General features: G+C 38.6%; 1 protein-coding gene across 2 annotated transcripts in view; it reads right to left on the bottom strand.

Moving 5' to 3' along the window:
* ITGAM (integrin subunit alpha M) overlaps positions 1-22,408 on the bottom strand; it is a 72,658-nt gene that overhangs the window by 9,117 nt on the left and 41,133 nt on the right. For both annotated transcript variants that reach the window (XM_003807498.6, XM_008959646.5), the window contains exons 15-16: positions 2,364-2,494; positions 2,108-2,271 (exon numbers count right to left, since the gene is read on the bottom strand). In XM_003807498.6, coding sequence (XP_003807546.2) covers positions 2,108-2,271; positions 2,364-2,494 — 295 coding nt within the window. The remainder of the gene's footprint in view (positions 1-2,107; positions 2,272-2,363; positions 2,495-22,408) is intronic.

Here is a 22,408-nt window from a genome sequence, read left to right as displayed (position 1 = left end):
TAAAGTAAGGATAATAATGATACCCTCCCAATGGTAAAAAGGAAATGAAATAGTGCTTATCAAGTATTTAGCACAGTGTCTTTTATACAATAAGTGCTCAATAAATGGTAGCTATTCTGTCACTCGCTAAAAAATTTATTGTATTTTTCTGACTACTTTAAATTTTTTTCTCTTTGTCTTTGGTCTTCAGCAGTTTGATTATAACGTACAATGATATAATGTCCTTCATATTTATCCTGCTTTGATTTTGTAAAGAATCTTGATGTCTTTCATCAGTTTGGGGAATTTTTTTTTTTTTTTTTTGAAATGGAGTTTTGCTCTTGTCACCCAGACTGGAGTGCAATGGGGCGATCTCAGCTCACTGCAACCTCCGCCTCCCAGGTTCAAGCAATTCTCCTGCTTCAGCCTCCTGAGTAGCTGGGATTACAGACGCACACCACCACACCTGCTAATTTTGTATTTTTAGTAGAGATGGGGTTTCACCATGTTGGCCAGGCTGGTCTCAAACTCCTGACCTCAGGTGATCCACCTGCCTCGGCCTCCCAAAGTGCTGGGATTACAGGCGTGAGCCACCGTGACTGGCCAGTTTGGGGAAATTCTTTAACTACTGCATCTTTCCTATTCCATCCTATTCCATCTTTCCTATTCTGTCTTTCCTATTCCATCTTTCCTATTTTCTTTCTCTCTCTGTCTCTCTCCTCCCCCACCACCACTTTCTGTAATTCCAATTACATGTTTGTTAGATCTTTCACCATATCCCACACATCTCTTATGGTGTTTTTCTGTATTTTTCTTTCTTTTTATCGCATATTTATCCAGATACTTTCAAATGACTTGTCTTCTTGTTCACTAATTCTCTGTTCTGCTTCTAATCTGCTATAAATCTATTTACTGAATTCTTCATTTCAGTCAGTGCGATTTTTGGTTCTAGAGTTTCCATTTGACTCTATTTTATGAATTGCAGGTTTTTGCTGAAGTTCTCATCCTTTCCCTTTTTTCTTGAAGATATTAATTATAGTTACCTTTTAAAAATTCCTATCCAATCACTCTAATTTCTGAATCACCTGTGGGTCTATTTCTATTGTATATTGTTTCTCTTGGTTGCTAGTCAGTTGTCTCAATGGAAAGACCAAGGTATTTACCAAGGCCTCTCAAATCTCTGTCTCCCCAGCACTGAGGAGCTGCTGAATTCTCTGATCAGCTCTTTGGCTTTTCAGTTGCTGTTTTCTACTGGGTGTCTTGGAGTACTGACCTAGGCATTCGTGTCTTAAGAGTCAGCCGAAGAGTAGAGGGGGACTTCTATGTAGGTTTAAGGGTACCTCTTCTTCAATTCCCTACTCTCTAACATTTTGCTCTTAATTTCTAGCCATGCTGGCTGCTCTCATATCTGGAATGCTATCTCCTCAGCATAGGAAAACTGTTCCTAGAAAGGTAATCATTTTTTAGGGATGGGTCTTGCTATGTTGCCCAGGCTGGCCTCAACCTCCTGGGCTCAAGTGATCCTCCCCTCCCACCTCAGCCTCTCAAGTAGCTGAGACTACAAGAACATGCCATCATGCCTAGCTAATAATTTTACTTTTAAAGAGGGTACAATTCTTTCTAGTACTGTCATTACTAGAGACAGTTATTCCTAGTGCTGTCACTACTAGAGACAGTTATTCTTAGTACTGTCATTACTATTCTCCCACCCCAAACACAGTTCTACTCTTTGAGAATAGGAACAAGGGAAGAAGTCACTGGTGATAAAATGCATATGTGAGTGCTTTGTAAATCTCTGTTTAGCTTCATCAATTCAATCTCCCCAAATAGGTTTTCTCTCCATTTATTAAAAAACAAAAACATAGTTTGTTCACAGGCATGGGGCCTTCAGTTCTCTGGAGAACTGAGTGAGTAAGGAAGTGCCACATGCTCACCTCTTTAGGGAGGTCCACTGGACTTCCCTACCCAGCAGGACAATAGCCTGCTCACTCAGGTAAGGCTTGGAGAAGGTTGTCAGAGCCTATGAGAACTCAGTTCAGGACAGCCAGAAGGCTGGGCAGAGTGGATTGCAGCACCCATTCATGTCCTCGGTCGTTTAACCTCTTGAGACTCATCCACCAAGTCTCACCTTCTCTTAGCCGATCCCGTGTGCTCTTCTGGACATGGAGGCAGACTCTGACCTCTCCGGCTTCCTTGCCTTTCACCACCTGATCATTACACTCAAATACATTCCTTGCCACTTCCCTGGGATTGAACTCCATGATTGCCTTGACTCTCAGTACTGGCTGGGACCTAAAGGGACACCAGAAAACCATCAGGGACCTTCAAACAGGAAACATTCCTTCAAGGGAGAATGTCTGGTTGACTCCAAAAGGCATTCTCACCTGAGCAGCAGCACGTGCCCCTGGGCTCCTACAGTCAGGTCTACCAGTCCATCCATTGTGAGGTCCTGGCCCCCACTCAGTGACTGACCAAAATACTGGAGCCTGGGAGACAGCTTGGAGCCTGCTATCCGCTGAGGGTAAAAAAGAGGTGTGGAGAGAGAAGGGGGTAGGAAAGACAGGAGATGTATAACTCAGTCATCCAGCATGGCCCAGACAGAGGTTCTCTAAGCTCTACTCAAGTCTCATCTCTTGCAACTAACCAAGGAACTAGGACAGCTTAGAACTTATCAAGGAATTATTCACCTTTAGACCACAACCTCAAGAGGATACCTACAATTTCTCTTTTAAAAAAACTTTTAAAATAAAAACGGGGTCTCACTTTGTGGCCCAGGCTGGTCTTGAACTCCTGGGCTCAAGCGATTCTGCCCTATCAGCCTCTCAAGTGCTAGGATTATAGGTGTGAGCCGCCACGCCCAACCCCAATTTCTATTAATTACCTGCATTTCCCTGCATACAGGGAAAAGTAAAAGTATATTATTTGGCTCAGCTGAATTTCATTTACATAGTCAGAATAATGCAAACACTGAATGTTGATCTAACCAAAATGATCACATAAACATGAGGCGTGAATGGGGGGTAAAAGAGTGCTACTATGTGGCAAAAGGAAAACTGAAAAAGAGATCAATCTCCACCTTCCATGGTGGGAAGTCAGTGGTAAAACAAAAATCAAAAAGTAGCAAAATTATTATTATGTAATTGGAACAAATAGAGAATTGAAAGAGCTGAAAGTGGTTCCCTCAAGAGCAAGGGAAATGAAGCCAAAACCATCGTGTATGTGGAAATTGTTGTTTTTTAATAGTGAGCTTTTTGGAACTATTTTGACTCTTTAAAGTATGTGCAAGAGTAATATTGAAAAAAATGACAGCCAAATAATAAATTTTAAAGAAATTTTAAAAGTGATTTTGTCATGTCCTTAATGCAAGTGAATTGGACACTTTTAATTATGGTATAAAAGTTATAAGACAAAGATATTAAAAATAACTATAGCTAAAATTATGTTACTGGATACACAATATAAATAACTGTAAATTGTGAATCAATAACATAAAACGTATAGTGGGGAATAAAAGTATAGAGTGCATGTGATTTAAGTTCAGTTGTTATCAGCTTAAAATAGACCATGATAATTATGAGATGTTTTGTGGAAACCACAAAGAAAATACCTTTAGAAGTTATATACACAAAAAAAGGGTCAGACGCGGTGGCTCACATGGCTTACACCTGTAATCCCAGCACTTTGGGAGGCTGAGGTGGGCGGATCATGAGGTCAGGAGATCAAGACCATCCTGGCTAACGTGGTGAAACCCCATCTCTATTAAAAATACAAAAAATTAGCCAGGAGAGGTGGTGGGCACCTGTAGTCCCAGCTACTCGGGAGGCTGAGGCAGGAGAATGGCCTGAACCCGGGAGGCGGAGCTTGCAGTGAGCCGAGATCGCACCACTGCACTCCAGCCTGGGTGACAGAATGAGACTCCGTCTCAAAAAAAAAAAGTACAAAAAGAGAACAGAATGAAAGCATATTAATACAAAAATTAACAACAATAAAACACAAAGGAAGACAGCAAGAGAAGAAAAGAGGGACAAAAGACCTACATGACTAACAGAAAACAATTAACAAAATGGCAGTAGTAAATCCTTCTCTATCGATAATTACTTTAAATGTAAACAGAAGCAAACTCTCAAAACAGAGTGGCAGAATTAATAAAAATACAAAATCCAATTATATGCTATCTACAAGATACCCACTTTGTATTTACTGACACATAGGCTAAAAGTAAAGGAGTAGAAAATGCTATTCCATGAAAATGGTAACCAAAAGAGAGCAGGATGACATGCTAATATCAGACAAAATAGACTTTAAGTCAAAAAACAAATAATGATATTATATAATGATGAAATGGCCATTTCACCAGGAGTTACAACAATTAATTATATACACACCCATCAGACATCTGAATATATAAAGCTAATAATGACAGAACTGAAGGGAGAAATAGACAGCAATTCAATAGTAAGAAACTTCAAAATCCTACTTTCAATAGCAAATAGAACAACTAGACAAAAAAAAACCCAAGGGAAAATGGACCAAATGGACTTAACAGACATATACAAAATACACAAGCCAACTACCGCAGAATATACATTCTTCTCAAGTGCACATGGACCATTCCCCAGGACAGACCACATGTTAGGTCACAAAACAAGTCTTAACAAATTTGAAATGATTTAAATTATATCAAGAATCTTTTCCAACCACAATGGAATGAAACTAAAAACAATACCAGAAGAAAAACTGGAAAAAAACATACATATGTAAAAATTAAACAATACACCATTGAACAACTAATGGATAAAAAAAGAAATTAGAAAATAACATGAGATAAATGAAAACAAAAACACAATATACCAAACTTAATGGGAGGCAGCAAAAGCAGTACTAAAGGAAAGTTCAGGATAAACACCTAATTTTAAAACAAAAAGACAAATTTCAATTACAAAACCTAACTTTACACCTCAAGAAATGAGAAATAAAAGAACAAACTAAACCTAAAGTTAGTAGAAGGAAGAAAATAATAAAGATTACAGAAAAATAAATCAAATAGAGAATAGAAAAAAATCAATGAAATTAAGTTGATTTTTCAAAAAGATAGAATTGACAAGCTTTGGCCAGGTGCTGTGGCTCACGCCTGCAATCCCAGCACTTTGGGATGTCGAGGCAAGTGGATCACCTGAGATGAGGAGTTCAAAACCAGCCTGGCCATCATGGTGAAACCCTGTCTCTACTAAAAATACGAAAATCAGCCAGGTGTGGTGGCACGTGCTTGTAATGCCAGCTACTCAGGAGCCTGAGGCAGGAGAATCACTTGAACCTGGGAGGTGGAGAATGCAGTGAGCTGTGATCATGCCACTGCACTCCAGCCTGGGCAACAGAGTGAGACTCCATCTCAAAAAAAAAAAAAAAAAAAGAACTGACAAGCTTTTAGGTAGACCAAGGAAAAAGGGAGAAAAAACAGAAACAACAGGTAAGTAAAATTATAAATGAAAGAACATACAACTGATGCCATAGCAATAAAAAGGATCATTAAGAGACTACTATGAACAATTATATGTTAACAAACTTGACAACCTTGAAGGAATGGATAAATTCCTAGAAATATACAACCTACCAAACCTGAATCATAAGGCAATAGAAAGTTTAAACAGATCTATAATGAGTAAGGAAATTGAATCAGTAATCAAAGACCTCCTAACAAAGAAAAGCCCAGGACCTGGTGGCTTCTCAGGCAAATTCTACCAACCAAACATTTAAATAAGAATTAATATGAATTCTTCTCAAACTCATCCAAAAAATTGAAGAGGAGGGAATACTTCCAAACTTATTGTATGAGGCAAGCACTATCCTGACACTAAATCCCAACAAACACACCATGAGAAAAGATCACTACATGCCAATTTCCCTATTGAACATAGATCCAAAATCCTAAATAAAATACTAGCAAACTGAATTCAATAGCACAAAAGGATCATACGCCATGACCATGTGGGCTTTATTCCTGGCATGCAAGGATGGCTCAACATATGCAAATCAATAAATGTGATGCACCACATTAACAGAATAAGGAATAAAAATAACATGATCATATCAATAAGAAAAGAAAGCATTTAATAAAACTAAACATCTGTCTTAGCTTATTTGGTATAACAAATAACATAGACTGGATGGGTTATAAGCAATAGAAATTTATTTCTCATAGTTCTGAAGACTTGTGACATCCAAAATCAAGGTGCAAGCAGATTCAATATCTGGTGAGAGCCTATTTTCTGGTTCATAGGCAACCATCATTTTGCTTTTGTCTAAGGGCACTAATCCTATTAATGATGGCCACACTCTCATGACCTAAACACCTTCCAAAGGTCCCATCTACAAATACCATCACACAAGGAATTAGGCTTCAACATATGAATCTGGGGAGGACACAAACATTCAGGCCACAGGAATAGCCACTCATGATTAAAAACCCTCAACAAACTAGAAATACAGGGAAATTACATCAACATGATAAAGAACATAAAAAAAAAAGTGTCTAGTTAACATCATACCCAGTGGTGAAAATTTGATTTTACCACTAAAATTAGGAACAAGGCAAGGATGCCCACACTCACCACTTCTATTTCAACACAGTACTGAAAGTCCTAGCCAGAGCAATTGGGCAAGAAAAAGATAAGAAATGCATTCAAGTTAGAAATAAAGAAAAAAAAATTGTCCCTGTTTGCAATTGACATGATCTTATATATAAGAAACTTGTTATAAATACTCTACGAAAAAGTTATCAAATTTAATAAACAAATTTAGTAAAGTCGTGGAATACAAAATGAACATACAAAAATTATTTGTTTCTATACACTAACAACAAACTATCTGAAAAAGAAATTCATCCTATTTACAATGGCATCAAAAAATAAAATGCTTACAAGTTAATTTAACCAAGAAGGTGAAAAATATGCACACTAAAACTATAAAACATTGACGAAAGAAAGTTAAGACAAAAATCAATGGAAAGATATCCCATATTATGGATTGAAAGAATATTTTTTAAAGGTCCATACTACTCAAAGTGATCGATAGAGTCAATGTAATTCCTACCAAAATCCCAATGGCATTTCTTACAGAAATAGAAAAAACAATACTAAAATTAATATGAAGTCACAAAAGACCTCAAATATCCAAGACAATCTTGAGCATAAACAACAAAGGTAGAGGTATCACACTACCTGACATCAAAATACACCACAAAGGTATACTCAGCAAAACAGCATGACACTGACATAAAAACAGAGACATTGACCAATGGAACAGAATACAGAGCTCAGAAATGAACCCATGCATTTACAATCAACTAATTTTCTTTTCTTTTTTTTTTTTTTCCAGACGGAGTCTTGCTCTGTTACCCAGGCTGGAGTGCAGTGGCATGATGTAGGCTCACTGCAACCTCTTCCTCCCAGGTTCCCCCATTCTCCTGCCTCAGCCTCCCGAGTAGCTGGGACTACAGGTGCCCACCACCATGCCTGGCTAATTTTTTTTGTATTTTTAGTAGAGACGGGGTCTCACCATGTTAGCCATGATGGTCTCGATTTCCTGACCTCATGATCCACCCGCCTCAGCCTTCCAAAGTGCTGGGATTACAGGCATGAGCCACCGCGCCCGGCCAACAATCCACTAATTTTCAACAAAGGTGCCAAGGGCATACAATGGGGAAAGGACAGTCTTTTTAACAAATGGTGTTAAGAACACTGGATATCCACAGGCAGAAGAATGAAACTGAGCCTTTATCTCAAACCAAATACAAAAATCAAAAGTGCTGGGCCGGGTGCAGTGGCTCACGCCTGTAATCCCAGCACTTTAGGAGACTGAGGCGGGTGGATTACCTTAGATCAGGAGTTCAAGACCAGCCTGGCCAACAAGGTGAAACTCCGTCTCTATTAAATATACAAAAAAGTAGCCAGGCATGGTGGCGGAGGCCTGTAATCCCAGCTACTTGGGAGGCTGAGGCAGGAGAATTGCTTGGACCCGGGAGGTGGAGGTTGCAGTGAGCTGAGATCGTGCCACTGCACTCCAGCCTGGGCAATAGAGAGAGACTCCATCTAAAATAAAATTAAATTAAAAAATAAAAAAATTAAAAAGTGAGTTAAAGGCTTAAATGTAAGATCTAACACTATAAACTATTAGAAGGAAACGTAGAGGGAAAGCTTCATGACATTGGTCTGGGCAATGATTTTTTTATATGATCCTGAAAGCACAAGCAACAAAAACAAAAACAGACAAATGGAATTGCATCAAACTAAAAAGTTTCTGCACAATAAAGGAATAATTAACAGAGTGAAGAGACAACCTACAGACTGGGGGAAAATATTTGCAAACCACACAACTGATAAATGGTTAATATCCATAACACATAAAGAACTCAATAGTAAGAAAATAAATAACCCAATTTAAAAATGGGCAAAGAGGGCCGGGTTCGGTGACTCACACCTGTAATCCCAGCACTTTGGGAGGCTGAGGCAGGTGAATCACTTGAGATCAGGAGTTTGAGACCAGCCTGGCCAACATGGTGAAATGCCATCTCTACTAAAAATACAAAAATTAGCTGGGTGTGGTGGTGGGCACCTGTAATCCCAGCTACTCAGGAGGCTGAGGCAGGAGAATCACCTGAACCTGGAGGCAGAGGTTGCAGTTCACACTACTGTACTCCAGCCTGGGTGACAGACTGAGACTCCATCTCAAAAAAAAAAAAAAAAAAAAACACCTGCCCCCTACTACCACAGGAGGACCAGCCTAACCGTTTGCTGCAAAAGTTGGCTGTAGTTGATCTTGTGAAAACTACTTTAAATTTCATATGCAGCCAAAAAAGAGCCCATATAGCCAAGACAATCCTAAGCAAAACAACAAAGCTGGAGGCATCACACTACCTGACTTCAAACTATACTACAAGGCTACAGTAACCAAAACAGCATGGTACTGATACCAAAACAGATACATAGACAAATGAAACAGAACAGAGGCCTCAGAAATATCACCACACATCTACAACCATCTGATCTTCAACAAACCTGACAAAAGCAGGAAATGGGGAAAGGATTCCCTATTTAATAAATGCTCCTGGGAAAACTGGCTAGCCATATGCAAAAAACTGAAATTAGATCCCTTCCTTACACCTTATATAAAAATTAACTTAAGATGGATTAAAGACTTAAATGTAAAATTTACAACCATAAAAACCCTAGAATAAAACCTAGGCAGTACCATTCAGGGCATAGGCATGGGCAAAATCTTCCTTACTAAAACACCAAAAGCAATTGCAACAAAAGCCAAAATTGACAAATGAGATCTAATTAAACTAAAGAGCTTCTGCACAGCAAAAGAAACTATCATCAGAGTGAACAGGCAACCTACAGAATGACAGAATATTTTTGCAATCTATCCATCTGACAAAGGTCTAATATCCAGAATCTACAAGGAACATAAACAAATTTACAAGAAAAAAACAAACAACCCCATCAAAAAATGGGCAAAGGATATGAACAGATGCTTCTCAAAAGAAGACATTTATGTGGCCAACAAACATATGAAAAAAAAAGCTCATCACTGGTCATTAGAGAAATGCAAATCAAAACCACAATGAGATACCATCTCATGCCAGTTAAAATGATGATCATTAAAAAGTCAGGAAACAACAGATGCTGGAGAGGATGTGGAGAAATAAGAATGCTTTTACACTGTTAGTGGGAGTGTAAATCAGTTCAACCATTGTAGAAGACAGTGTGGCGATTCCTCAAGGATCTAAAACCAGAAATACCATTTGACCCAGCAATCCCATTACTGGGTATATACCCAAAGGATTATAAATCATTCTACTATAAAGACACATGCACATGTATTTTTACTGAAGCACTATTTACAATAGCAAAGACTTGGAACCAACCTAAATGCCCATCAATGATAAACTGTATAAAGAAAATGTGGTACATATACACCATGGAATACTATGCAGCCATAAAAGAGAATGAGTTCATGTCCTTTGCAGGGACATAGATGAAACTGGAAACCATCATTCTCAGCAAACTAACACAGGAACAGGAAAGCAAACACCACATACTCTCACTCATAAGTGGGAGTTGAACAATGAGAACACATGGACACAGGGAGGGGAACATCACTGGAGCCTGTTGAGGGGTGGGGATCAAGGGGGAGGGAGAGCATTAGGACAAATACCTAATGCATGTGAGGCTTAAAACCTAGACAACGGGTTGATGGGTGCAGCAAACCACCATGGCACTTGTATACCTAGGTAACAAACCTACATGTTCTGCACATGTATCACAGAACTTAACGTATAATTTTTTTTTTTTTTTGAGACGGAGTCTCGCTCTGTTGCCAGGCTGGCGTGCAGTGGTGCAGTCTTGGCTCACTGCAACCTCCGCCTCCTGGGTTCAAGCAATTCTCCTGCCTCAGCCTCCCAAGTAGCTGGGATTACAGGCACACGCCACCAAGCCCAGCTAATTTTTGTATTTTTAGTAGAGATGGGGTTTCACCATGTTGGCAAGGCTGGTCTTGAACTCCTGACCTCGTGATCCGCCCGCCTCGGCCTCCCAAAGTGCTGGGATTCCAGGCATGAGCCACTGTGCCTGGCCCAATGTGTAATTTAAAAAAGAAAAAATAAATAAAAACATGAAGATTAAAAAAAAAAAAAAAGACTGCCCCCTACTACCACAGGAGGACGGACCAGCCTAAGCATTCACTGCAAAAGATGGCTATAATCGATCTTGTGAAAGCATTACTGAGCAGATCAAGATCTCTGGGAATGAACACTAAAGATGTTCTGAATAAATTACAGTCCGGCTGAGTGCAGTGGCTCACACCAGTAGTCCCAGCACTTTGGGAGGCCAAGGTGGGAAGATCACTTGAGCCCAGGAGTTGGAGACCAGCCTGGGAAACATAGACAGACCCTGTCACTGCAAAAGAAATTTAAAAATTAGCCAGGCATGGTGGCATACACCTGCAGTCAAAGACACTCAGGAGGCTGAGGCAGGCGGCTCACATGAGCCTGGGAGGTCAAGGCTGCAGTGAGCCATGATTGCACCACTTCACTCCAGCCTGCATGACAGACCAAGACCCTGTCTCAAAAATGATAATAAATAATAAATACATTTTAATCCAGTGGCATTTTAGTGTCTTTTTTGAAAACAAAAATTACATGTAATGTTACATTCTTGCATGTTCTTTGTTGATAGCATTAATTGATTCATTGGATTTCTTTTCTTTTTCTTTTTTATTATTACAATATTTTAAGTTTTAGGGTACACATGCACAACGTGCAGGTTTGTTACATATGTATACATGTGCCATGTTGGTGTGCTGCACCCATTAACTCGTCATTTAGCATTAGGTATATCTCCTAATGCTATCCCTCCCCCCTCCCCCCACCCCACAACAGTCCCTGGTGTGTGATGTTCCCCTTCCTGTGTCCATGTGTTCTCATTGTTCAATTCCCACCTATGAGTGAGAACATGCAGTGTTTGGTTTTTTGTCCTTGCGATAGTTTGCTGAGAATGATGGTTTCCAGCTTCATCCATGTCCCTACAAAGGACATGAACTCATCCTTTTTTATGGCTGCATAGTGTTCCATGGTGTATATGTGCCACACTTTCTTAATCCAGTCTATCATTATTGAACATTTGGGTTGGTTCCAAGTCTTTGCTATTGTGAACAGTGCCGCAATAAACACTTGTATGCATGTGCCTTTATAGCAGCATGATGTATAATCCTTTGGGTATATACCCAGTAATGGGATGGCTGGGTCAAATGGTATTTCCAGTTCTAGATCCCTGAGGAATCACCACATTGACTTCCACAATGGTTGAACTAGTTTACAGTCCCACCAACAGTGTAAAAGTGTTCCTATTTCTCCACATCCTCTCCAACACCTGCTGTTTCCTGACTTTTTAATGATTGCCATTCTAACTGGTGTGAGATGGTATCCCATTTTGGTTTTGATTTGCATTTCTCTGATGGCCAGTAATGATGAGCATTTTTTCATGTGTCTTTTGGCTGCATAAATGTCTTCTTTTCAGAAGTGTCTGTTCATATCCTTCACCCACTTTTTGATGGGGTTGTTTGTTTTTTTCTTGTAAATTTGTTTGAGTTCATTGTAGATTCTGGATATTACCCCTTTGTCAGATGAGTAGGTTGCAAAAATTTTCTCCCATTCAGTAGGTTGCCTGTTCACTCTGATGGTGGTTTCTTTTGCTGTGCAGCAGCTCTTTAGTTTAATTAGATCCCATTTGTCAATTTTGGCTTTTGTTGCCATTGCTTTCGATGTTTTAGATATGAAGTCCTTGCCCATGCCTATGTCCTCAATGGTATTGCCTAGGTTTTCTTCTAGCGTTTTTATGGTTTTAGGACTAACATGTAAGTCTTTAATCCATCTTGAATTAATTTTTGTATACGGTGTAAGGAAGGGATCCAGTTTCAGCTTTCTACATATGGCCAGCCAGTTTTCCCAGCACCATTTATTAAATAGGGAATCCTTTCCCCATTTCTTCTTTTTGTCAGGTTTGTCAAAGATCAAATAGTTGTAGATATGCGGCACTATTTCTGAGTGCTCAGTTCTGTTCCATTGGTCTATATCTCCAGCAGCTGAGGGTCCTGACTGTTAGAAGGAAAACTAACAACAGAAAGGACATCCACACCAAAAACCCATCTGTACGTCACCATCATCAAAGACCAAAGGTAGATAAAACCACAAAGATGGGGAAAAAACAGAGCAGAAAAACCGGAAACTCTAAAAATCAGAGCGCCTCTCCTCCTACAAAGGAATGCAGCTCCTCACCAGCAACGGAACAAAGCTGGACGGAGAATCACTTTGACGAGTTGAGAGAGGAAGGCTTCAGAAGATCAAACTACTCTGAGCTAAAGGAGGAAGTTCAAACCAATGGCAAAGAAGATAAAAACTTTGAAAAAAAATTAGACGAATGGATAACTAGAATAATCAATGCGGAGAAGTCCTTAAAGGACCTGATGGAGCTGAAAACCACAGCACGAGAACTACGTGACGAATGCACAAGCCTCAGTAACTGACGCGATCAACTGGAAGAAAGGGTATCAGCGATGGAAGACAAAATGAATGAAATGAAGCGTGAAGAGAAGTTTAGAGAAAAAATAATAAAAAGAAACGAACAAAGCCTCCAAGAAATATGGGACTATGTGAAAAGACCAAATCTACATCTCATTGGTGTACCTGAAAGTGACGGGGAGAATGGAACCAAGTTGGAAAACACTCTGCAGGATATTGTCCAGGAGAACTTCCCCAATCTAGCAAGGCAGGCCAACATTCAAATTCAGGAAATACAGAGAACGCCACAAAGATACTCCTCGAGAAGAGCAACTCCAAAACACATAATTGTCAGATTCACCAAAGTTGAAATGAAGGAAAAAATGTTAAGGGCAGCCAGAGAGAAAGGTTGGGTTACCCACAAAGGGAAGCCCATCAGACTGGCAGCTGATCTAGTCTGATGGGCTTCCCTTTGTGGGTAACCCGACCTTTCTCTCTCAGCAGAAACTCTACAAGCCAGAAGAGAGTGGGGGCCAATATTCAACATTCTTAAAGGAAAGAATTTTCAACCCAGAATTTCATATCCAGCCAAACTAAGCTTCATAAGTGAAGGAGAAATAAAATACTTTACAGACAAACAAATGCTGAGAGATTTTGTCACCACCAGGCCTGCCCTAAAAGAGTTTCTGAAGGAAGCACTAAACATGGAAAGGAACAGCCGGTACCAGCCACTGCAAAAACATGCCAAATTGTAAAGACCATCAAGGCTAAGAAGAAACTGCATCAACTAACGAGCAAAATAACCAGCTAACATCATAATGACAGGATCTAATTCACACATAAAAATACTAACCTTAAATGTAAATGGGCTCAATGCTCCAATTAAAAGGCACAGACTGGCAAATTGGATAAAGAGTCAAGACGCATCAGTGTGCTGTATTCAGGAAACCCATCTCACGTGCAGAGACACACATAGGCTCAAAATAAAGGGATGGAGGAAGATCTACCAAGCAAAAGGAAAACAAAAAAAACCAGGGGTTGCAATCCTAGTCTCTGATAAAACAGTCTTTAAACCAACAAAGATCAAAAGAGACAAAGAAGGCCATTACATAATGGTAAAGGGATCAATTCAACAAGAAGAACTAACTATCCCAAATATATATGCACCCAATACAGGAGCACCCAGATTCATAAAGCAAGTACTTAGTGACCTACAAAGAGACTTAGACTCCCACACAATAATAATGGGAGACTTTAACACCCCACTGTCAACATTAGACAGATCAACGAGACAGAAAGTTAACAAGGATATCCAGGAATTGAACTCAGCTCTGCACCAAGCGGACCTAATAGACATCTACAAAACTCTCCACCCCAAATCAACAGAATATACATTCTTTTCAACACCACACCACACCTATTCCAAAACTGACCACATAGTTGGAAGTAAAGCACTCCTCAGCAAATGTAAAAGAACAGAAATTATAACAAACTGTCTCTCAGACCACAGTGCAATCAAACTAGAACTCAGGATTAAGAAACTCACTCAAAACCGCTCAACTACATGGAAACTGAACAACCTGCTCCTGAAGGACTACTGGGTACATAACAAAATGAAGGCAGAAATAAAGATGTTCTTTGAAACCAATGAGAACAAAGACACAACATACCAAAATCTCTGGGACACATTCAAAGTAGTGTGTAGAGGGAAATTTATAGCACTAAATGCCCATAAGAGAAAGCAGGAAAGATCTCAAATTGACACCCTAACATCGCAATTAAAAGAACTAGAGAAGCAAGAGCAAACACATTCAAAAGCTAGCAGAAGGCAAGAAATAACTAAGATTAGAGCAGAACTGAAGGAAATAGAGACACAAAAAACCCTTCAAAAAATTAATGAATCCAGGAGCTGGTTTTTTTGAAAAGATCAACAAAATTGATAGACCCCTAGCAAGACTAATAAAGAAGAAAAGAGAGAAGAATCAAATAGATGCAATAAAAAAATGACAAAGGGGATATCACCACCGATCTCACAGAAATACAAACTACCATCAGAGGACACTACAAACACCTCTACGCAAATAAACTAGAAAATCTAGAAGAAATGGATAAATTCCTCGACACATACACTCTCCCAAGACTAAACCAGGAAGAAGCTGAATCTCTGAATAGACCAATAACAGGCTCTGAAATTGAGGCAATAACTAATAGCTTACCAACCAAAAAAAAGTCCAGGACCAGATGGATTCACAGCCGAATTCTACCAGAGGTACAAGGAGGAGATGGTACCATTCCTTCTGAAACTATTCCAATCAATAGAAAAAGAGGGAATCCTCCCTAACTCATTTTATCAGGCCAGCATCATCCTGAGACCAAAGCCTGGCAGACACACAACAAAAAGAGAATTTTAGACCAATACCCTCGATGAACATTGATGCAAAAATCTTCAGTAAAATACTGGCAAACCGAATCCAGCAACACATCAAAAAGCTTATCCACCATGATCAAGTGGGCTTCATCCCTGGGATGCAAGGCTGGTTCAACATACGAAAATCAATAAACATAATCCAGCATATAAACAGAACCAAAGACGAAAACCGCATGGTTATCTCAATAGATGCAGAAAAGGCCTTTGACAAAATTCAACAACCTTCATGCTAAAAACTCTCAATAAATTAGGTACTGATAGGACATATCTCAAAATAATAAGAGCTATCTATGACAAACCCACAGCCAATATCATACTGAATGGACAAAAACTGGAAGCATTCCCTTTGAAAACTGGCACAAGACAGGGATGCCCTCTCTCACCACTCCTATTCAACATAGTGTTGGAAGTTCTGGCCAGGGCAATCAGGCAGCAGAAGGGAATAAAGGGCATTCGATTAGGAAAAGAGGAAGTCAAACTGTCCCTGTTTGCAGATGACATGACTGTATATCTAGAAAACCCCATCGTCTCAGCCCCAAATCTCCTTAAGCTGATAAGCAACTTCAGCAAAGTCTCAGGATACAAAATCAATGTGCAAAAATCACAAGCATTCTTACACACCAGTAACAGACAAACAGAGAGCCAAATCATGAGTGCACTCCCATTCACAATTGCTTCAAAGAGAATAAAATACCTAGGAATCCAACTTACAAGGGATGTGAAGGACCTCTTGAAGGAGAACTACAAACCACTGCTCAATGAAATAAAAGAGGATACAAACAAATGGAAGAACATTCCATGCTCGTGGGTAGGAAGAATCAATATTGTGAAAATGGCCATACTGCCCAAGGTAATTTATAGATTCAATGCCATCCCCATCAAGCTACCAATGACTTTCTTCACAGAATTGGAAAAAACTACTTTAAAGTTCATATGGAACCAAAAAAGAGCCCGCATTGCCAAGTCAATCCTAAGCCAAAAGAACAAAGCTAGAGGCATCACGCTACCTGACTTCAAACCATACTACCAGGCTACAGTAACCAAAACAGCATGGTACTGGACTTTTCTTTTTTTCTTTTGTGACACAGCTTTTAGTCTCACTTGCGTTTATGTGTGTTTTTCAGACAACAATTAATAATTATATTGAAAATGTAGCAGCAATTGTCTTGAAGGGTGTTCATATATTATTGGACACTAATACTAACTACATTGGACTGACTTGTGTAAACTCTCTGTTAAACATGATTTAAAAGCCATTAAGAGTACTTTGCGGCCAGACATGGTGGCTCATGCCTGTAATACCAGCACTTTGGGATGCTGAGACGGGCAGATCACAAGGTCAGTAGTTCGAGACCAGACTGGCCAACATGGTGAAACCCAATCTCTACTAAAAATACAAAAATTAGCTGGGCATGGTGGCGCACGCCTGTAATCCCAGCTACTCAGGAGGCTGAGGCAAAAGAATCTCTTGCCCAGGAGGCAGAGGTTGCAGTAAGCCAAGATCATGCCACTGTACTCCAGTGTGGGCAACAGGGCAAAATTCTCCATCTCAAAAAGAAAAAAAAAAAAAAGAGTACCTTGCATTGCTGATAGATATTGCCATTAGCTGTGAAGGTTTGAGTGTTATATGTCTGCACTGATATTCTTATCAAAAATTTCTATATTAGCTTCAAATATTCAGTTTAAAACTCAAACTTTGAGATTTTTGTAGCTTTTAGTTGGTTAATTTTGAAAATTTAATATGTTGATGGAAGTTTTAAATTATCATCATTATTTTACAAAATGATGGAGGAGGAGCTAAAATTCCTTGTTAAGAGAATTATGAAGCGTCAAAAAAATTCCTCATTAGGACACAAGGAAAAAGGATGGCCTGCTAAATCATTCAAAATGCTTTTTGGTACCTTGGATTAATCATATAATAGCTATAGCAAGAAATAGATACCATGAACAGACCAATAACAAGCAGCGAGATAGAATCAGAAAGAGCCCAGGACCAGAAGGTTTCACAGCTGAATTTTAACAGACATTCAAAGAATTGGTACCAATGATATGATACTATTCCAAAAGATAGAGAAAGAGAGAATCCTCCCTAAATCATTCTATAAAGCCAGTATCACACTAATATCAAAACCAGAAAAGGACATAACAAAAAAAAGAAAACTACAGAACAATATCCCTGATGAATATAGAAGCAAAAATCCTTAACAAAATACTAGCTAACCAAATCCAACAGTACATCAAAAAGATAATACATCATGATCAAGTCTGTTTCATCCCAAGGACGCAGGAATGGTTTAATATATGCAAGTCAATAAATGTGATACATCACATAAACAGAATTAAAGAAGAAAACTATATAATCATCTCAATAGATGCAGAACAAGCATTTGATAAAATCCAGCATCCCTTTATGATTAAAAAAAAGGCTTTCAATAAATTAGACATAGAAGGGACTTATCTCAAAATAATAAAAGCCATTATCTGACAAAAGCACAGCCAACTTCATATTGAAGGGGGAAAAGTTGAAAGCATTCTCACTAAGAACTGGAACAAGACAAGAATGCCCACTTTCAGCACTTCTATTCAACACAGTACTGAAAGTCCCAGCCAAATCAATCAGTCAAGAGAAAGAAATAAAGGGGTCCAAATTGGAAAAGAGGAAGTCAAATTAGAGCTGTTTGCCAATGATATGATCATTTACCTAGAAAATGCTAAAGGCTCATCCAAAAGATTCCTAGATCTGATAAACAATTTCAGTAGTCTCAGGTTACAAAATCAATGTATGCAAATCAGTAGCACTGCTATACACCAACAACGACAAAGCTGAGAATCAAATCAAGAACTCAATCCCTTTTATAACAGCTACAAAAATAAAATAAAATGCCTAGGAATATAGTTAACCAAGGAGGTGAAGCTCCCTACAAGGAAAACTACAAAACACTGCTGAAATAAATTATAGATGACACAAACAAATGGAAATATATCCCATGCTCATGGATAGGAAGAATCAATATTGTGAAAATGACCATACTGCCCAATCTACAGATTCAATGCAATTCCCATCAAAATACCAACATCATTTTTCACATAACTAGAATAAAACAATCCTAAAACTCATATGGAACAAAAAAAAAGAGCCCAAATAGCCAAAGCAATACTAAGCAAAAAGAACAAATCTGGAGGCATCACAGTACCAGACTTCAAATTATACTACAAGGCTATAGTTACCAAAACAGCATGGTACTGGTATAAAAATAGGCACTTAGACCAATGGAACAAAACAAAGAACCCAGAAATAAAACCAAATACTTACAGCCAACTGATCTTTTACAAAGCATACAAAAACATAAATTGGGAAAAGGACACCCTATTCAGTAAATGGCGCTGGGAAAACAGGCAAATCACATGTAGAAGAATGAAACTGGATCCTCTTCTCTCAACTTATACAAAAATCAACTCAAGATGGATCAAAGACTGAAATCTAAGACCTGAAACCATAACAATTCTACAAGATAACATTGGAAAAACTCTTCTGGACATTGGCCTAGGCAAAGAATTCATGACCAAGACCCCAAAAGCAAATGCAACAAAACCAATAAATGGGACCTAATTAAACTAAAAAGCTTCTGCACAGCAAAAGAAATAATCATCAGAGCAAACAGACAACCCACAGAATGCAAGAAAATATTTGCCAACTATGCATCTGACAAAGGACTACTATCCAGAATCTATAAGGAACTCAAACAAATCAGCAAGGAAAAAACAAATAATCCCATCAAAAAGTGGGCAAAGGATATGAATAGACAATTCTCAAAAGAAGATATACAAATGGCCGATAAACATATGAAAAAAATGCTCAACATCACTAATCATCAAGGAAATGCAAATTAAAACCACAATAAAATACCACCTTACTCCTGCAAGAATGGCCATAACTAAAAAGTCAAAAAACAATAGATCTGGCATGGATGTGATGAAAAGGGGACACTTTTACACTGCTGGTGGGAATGTAAATTAGCACAACCTCTATGGAAAACAGTATGGAGATTCCTTAAATAACTAATAGTAGATCTACCATTTGATTCAGTAATCCCACTACTGGGTATCTACCCAAAGGAAAAGAAGTCATTATATGAAAAAGATACATGAACATGCATGTTTATAGCAGCACAATTCACAATTGCAAAGATATGGAACCAACCTGTGGTACCCGTCGACCAATGAGTGGATTTTAAAAAGTTATATATATGTGTGTATATATGTGTATATATACACAGAGTACTACCCAGCCATAAAAAGGAACAAATAATGTATTTTGCAGCAACTTGGATAGAACTGGAGGCCATTACTGAAGTAACACAGGAATGGAAAACTAAATATATGTTTTCATTTATAAGTGGGAGCTAAACTATAAGGATGCAAAGACAAGAGTGATGTAATGGACTTTGAGGACTTGGGGAAGGGGAGTCTAGGAGGAGATAAGAGCCAAAAGACTATATATTTGGTACAGTGTACGCTGCTTTGATGACAGGTGCACTAAAATCTCAGAATTCACCACTATAGAATTCATTCATGTAACCAAAAAGCACTTGTACCCCAAAAGTTACTGAAATTTTTTTAAAAATCATATAATGACTATAGTCCACTCAGTACTTGCTTAAATTTTAGATAATAACTATAGTCCATTCAGTACTTTCTTAAATTTTAGAAAAGCTATGTAAATTACTGGTACATAACTTGAAGACTGCTTTGGCTGGGTGCAGTGGCTCACATCTATAATCCTAACACTTTGAGAGGCCGAGGCAGGAGGATGGCTTGAGGCCAGAAGACCAGCCTGGCCAACATAGTGAGACTTCATCTCTACAAAAAATTGAAAAATTAGCCAAGCGTGGGGGTGCACACCTATAGTCTCAGCTACTTGGGCGGCTGAGAAGGAAGAATTGCTTGAGCCTGGGTGTCAAGACTGCAGTGAGCCATGATCTCGTCACTGCACTCCAGCCTGGGCAACAGAGGGAGACCTTGTCTCAAAAAAATAAAAAGAGAGAGAAAGAAACAGAGAGAAAGAAAGAGAGAAAGAAAAAGAAAGAAAGAAAGAGGGAGGGAAAGAGAGAGAGAGAAAGAAAGAAGAAAGAAAGAGAAAGAAAAAGCTGGGCGCGGTGGCTCACGCCTGTAATCCCAGCACTTTGGGAGGCTGAGGCAGGTGAATCACAAGGTCAGGTGTTCGAGACCAGCCTGGCCAACATGGTGAAACCCCGTCTCTCCTAAAAAGAGAAAAATATTAGCCAGGCATAGTGGCGGGCGCCTGTCATCTCAGCTACTCGGCAGGCTGAGGCAAGAGAATAGCTTGAACCTGGGATGCGGAGGTTGCAGTGAGCTGAGCTCACTCCACTGCACTCCATCCTGGGCAACAGAACGAGACTCTGTCTCAAAACAAAAACAAAAACAAAAGAGAAAGAGAAAGAAAAAAAAGAAAGAAAGAAAGAAGGAAAAAAAGAAAGAAAGAAAGAAAGAAAGAAAAAAGAAAAGAAAAGAAAGAAAAAAAGATTGTTCTTCCTTTGGCTAATTAAGTAATGCCCTCACAGCACTAGATTGCACAGTGCTCTTACTGGATAAACTCAATAGTGCCTCTAGTTGGGTTGATTGAGGATGTCTGAAAGGCACTCACAGAGCCCGATGCCTGCTATTGCACAACAGATGAGCCTTTTCCTTTCTACACTGAGGATTTTCTTCTGTTTTTAGTGTGGTTTATTTTTGGCTCAGAAATAGTTGCTATGATGAAAATATTCCTCTGTTAGAAAAGACGGTAGCTACAACACCACTTTGAAAGAACCATGAGCATGAGCTATTTTTAAAAGCCAAAATAAGTGGGTTTTTTTGGTCAGGGTTAATTTTTGATTATGTTAACACTGTTTTATGATAAGGTGACTTTTTTAGATTAAAGTCAAAGAGGTTCTATATTTTTATCATTACAGATCATAGTTACAACATAGTGAGTTCTGCATACTGACTCATGTAGTGAAACCTTAAATAAGTTAGTAAGAAAAGCAATAGTTTTCTGAAGCCATGATATGGGTGATACACAGTTCATACTCAAATTATAATAAAGCTCTTCATATTTGTGAATTATAGAATACTACCTTTTATAAATCCATATTTTTAGGGAAATTTAGGAGTGATATAGAACTGGTAAATTAGTAAAATAAGTTTCACTGGATTTTTGTATATAATCATCTCTAGTACTCTGGAAATTGAGGATTCATTATGCTGTGATCAATTTCAAATACTTTTTAGTTCCAAATATACGAGCTAATAAGCCTTGCTTTTATAAGTATGTGCCAAATTCGTCAACATCAATGGGTTTTCTAAAGCGAATATAAGTGTCTTTCTTTTAATGTTATTTGACTCTAATAAAATGCAGGATTATATATATAAATGACAAAGTTATAGTACTTAAAATAGTATGGTACTAGCATAAAGATAGACATATAGACAAATGGAACAGAATACAGAGCCCAGAAATAAACCCATCCATATGGGTCCAACTGATTCTCCTAAATAATGCCAAGAATACACAATGGGTAAAGGATACTCTCTTAGACAAATGGTATTGGGAAACTGGATATACAAATGCAGGAGAACGTAATTTGACTCATATACCATACACAAAAATCAATTCAAAATGAATTAAAGACTTCAATGAAAAAGTAAAACATCTAGAATAAAACTCAGGGGAGAAGCTGGAAAGATGGTGGTTTGAGCAATGAGTTTATGGCTATGACACCAAAAGTACAGATGACAAAAATAACTAAGCCTGACTGCATCAAACCAAGTGAGACTTCTACACAGCAAAGGCAAGAATAAGCAGAGTAAAATATAACCTACGGAATGGGAGAGAGTATTTGCAAACCATGTATCTGATAAGGGGTTAATCTCCAAAATATATAGTG

This window comes from Pan paniscus, chromosome 18, assembly GCF_029289425.2.
Source record: "Pan paniscus chromosome 18, NHGRI_mPanPan1-v2.0_pri, whole genome shotgun sequence".
Classification (NCBI taxonomy): Eukaryota; Metazoa; Chordata; class Mammalia; order Primates; family Hominidae; genus Pan; species Pan paniscus.
The sequence above is the reverse complement of the archived record's forward strand: the minus strand, read 5'-3'. Positions and strand labels throughout refer to the sequence as shown.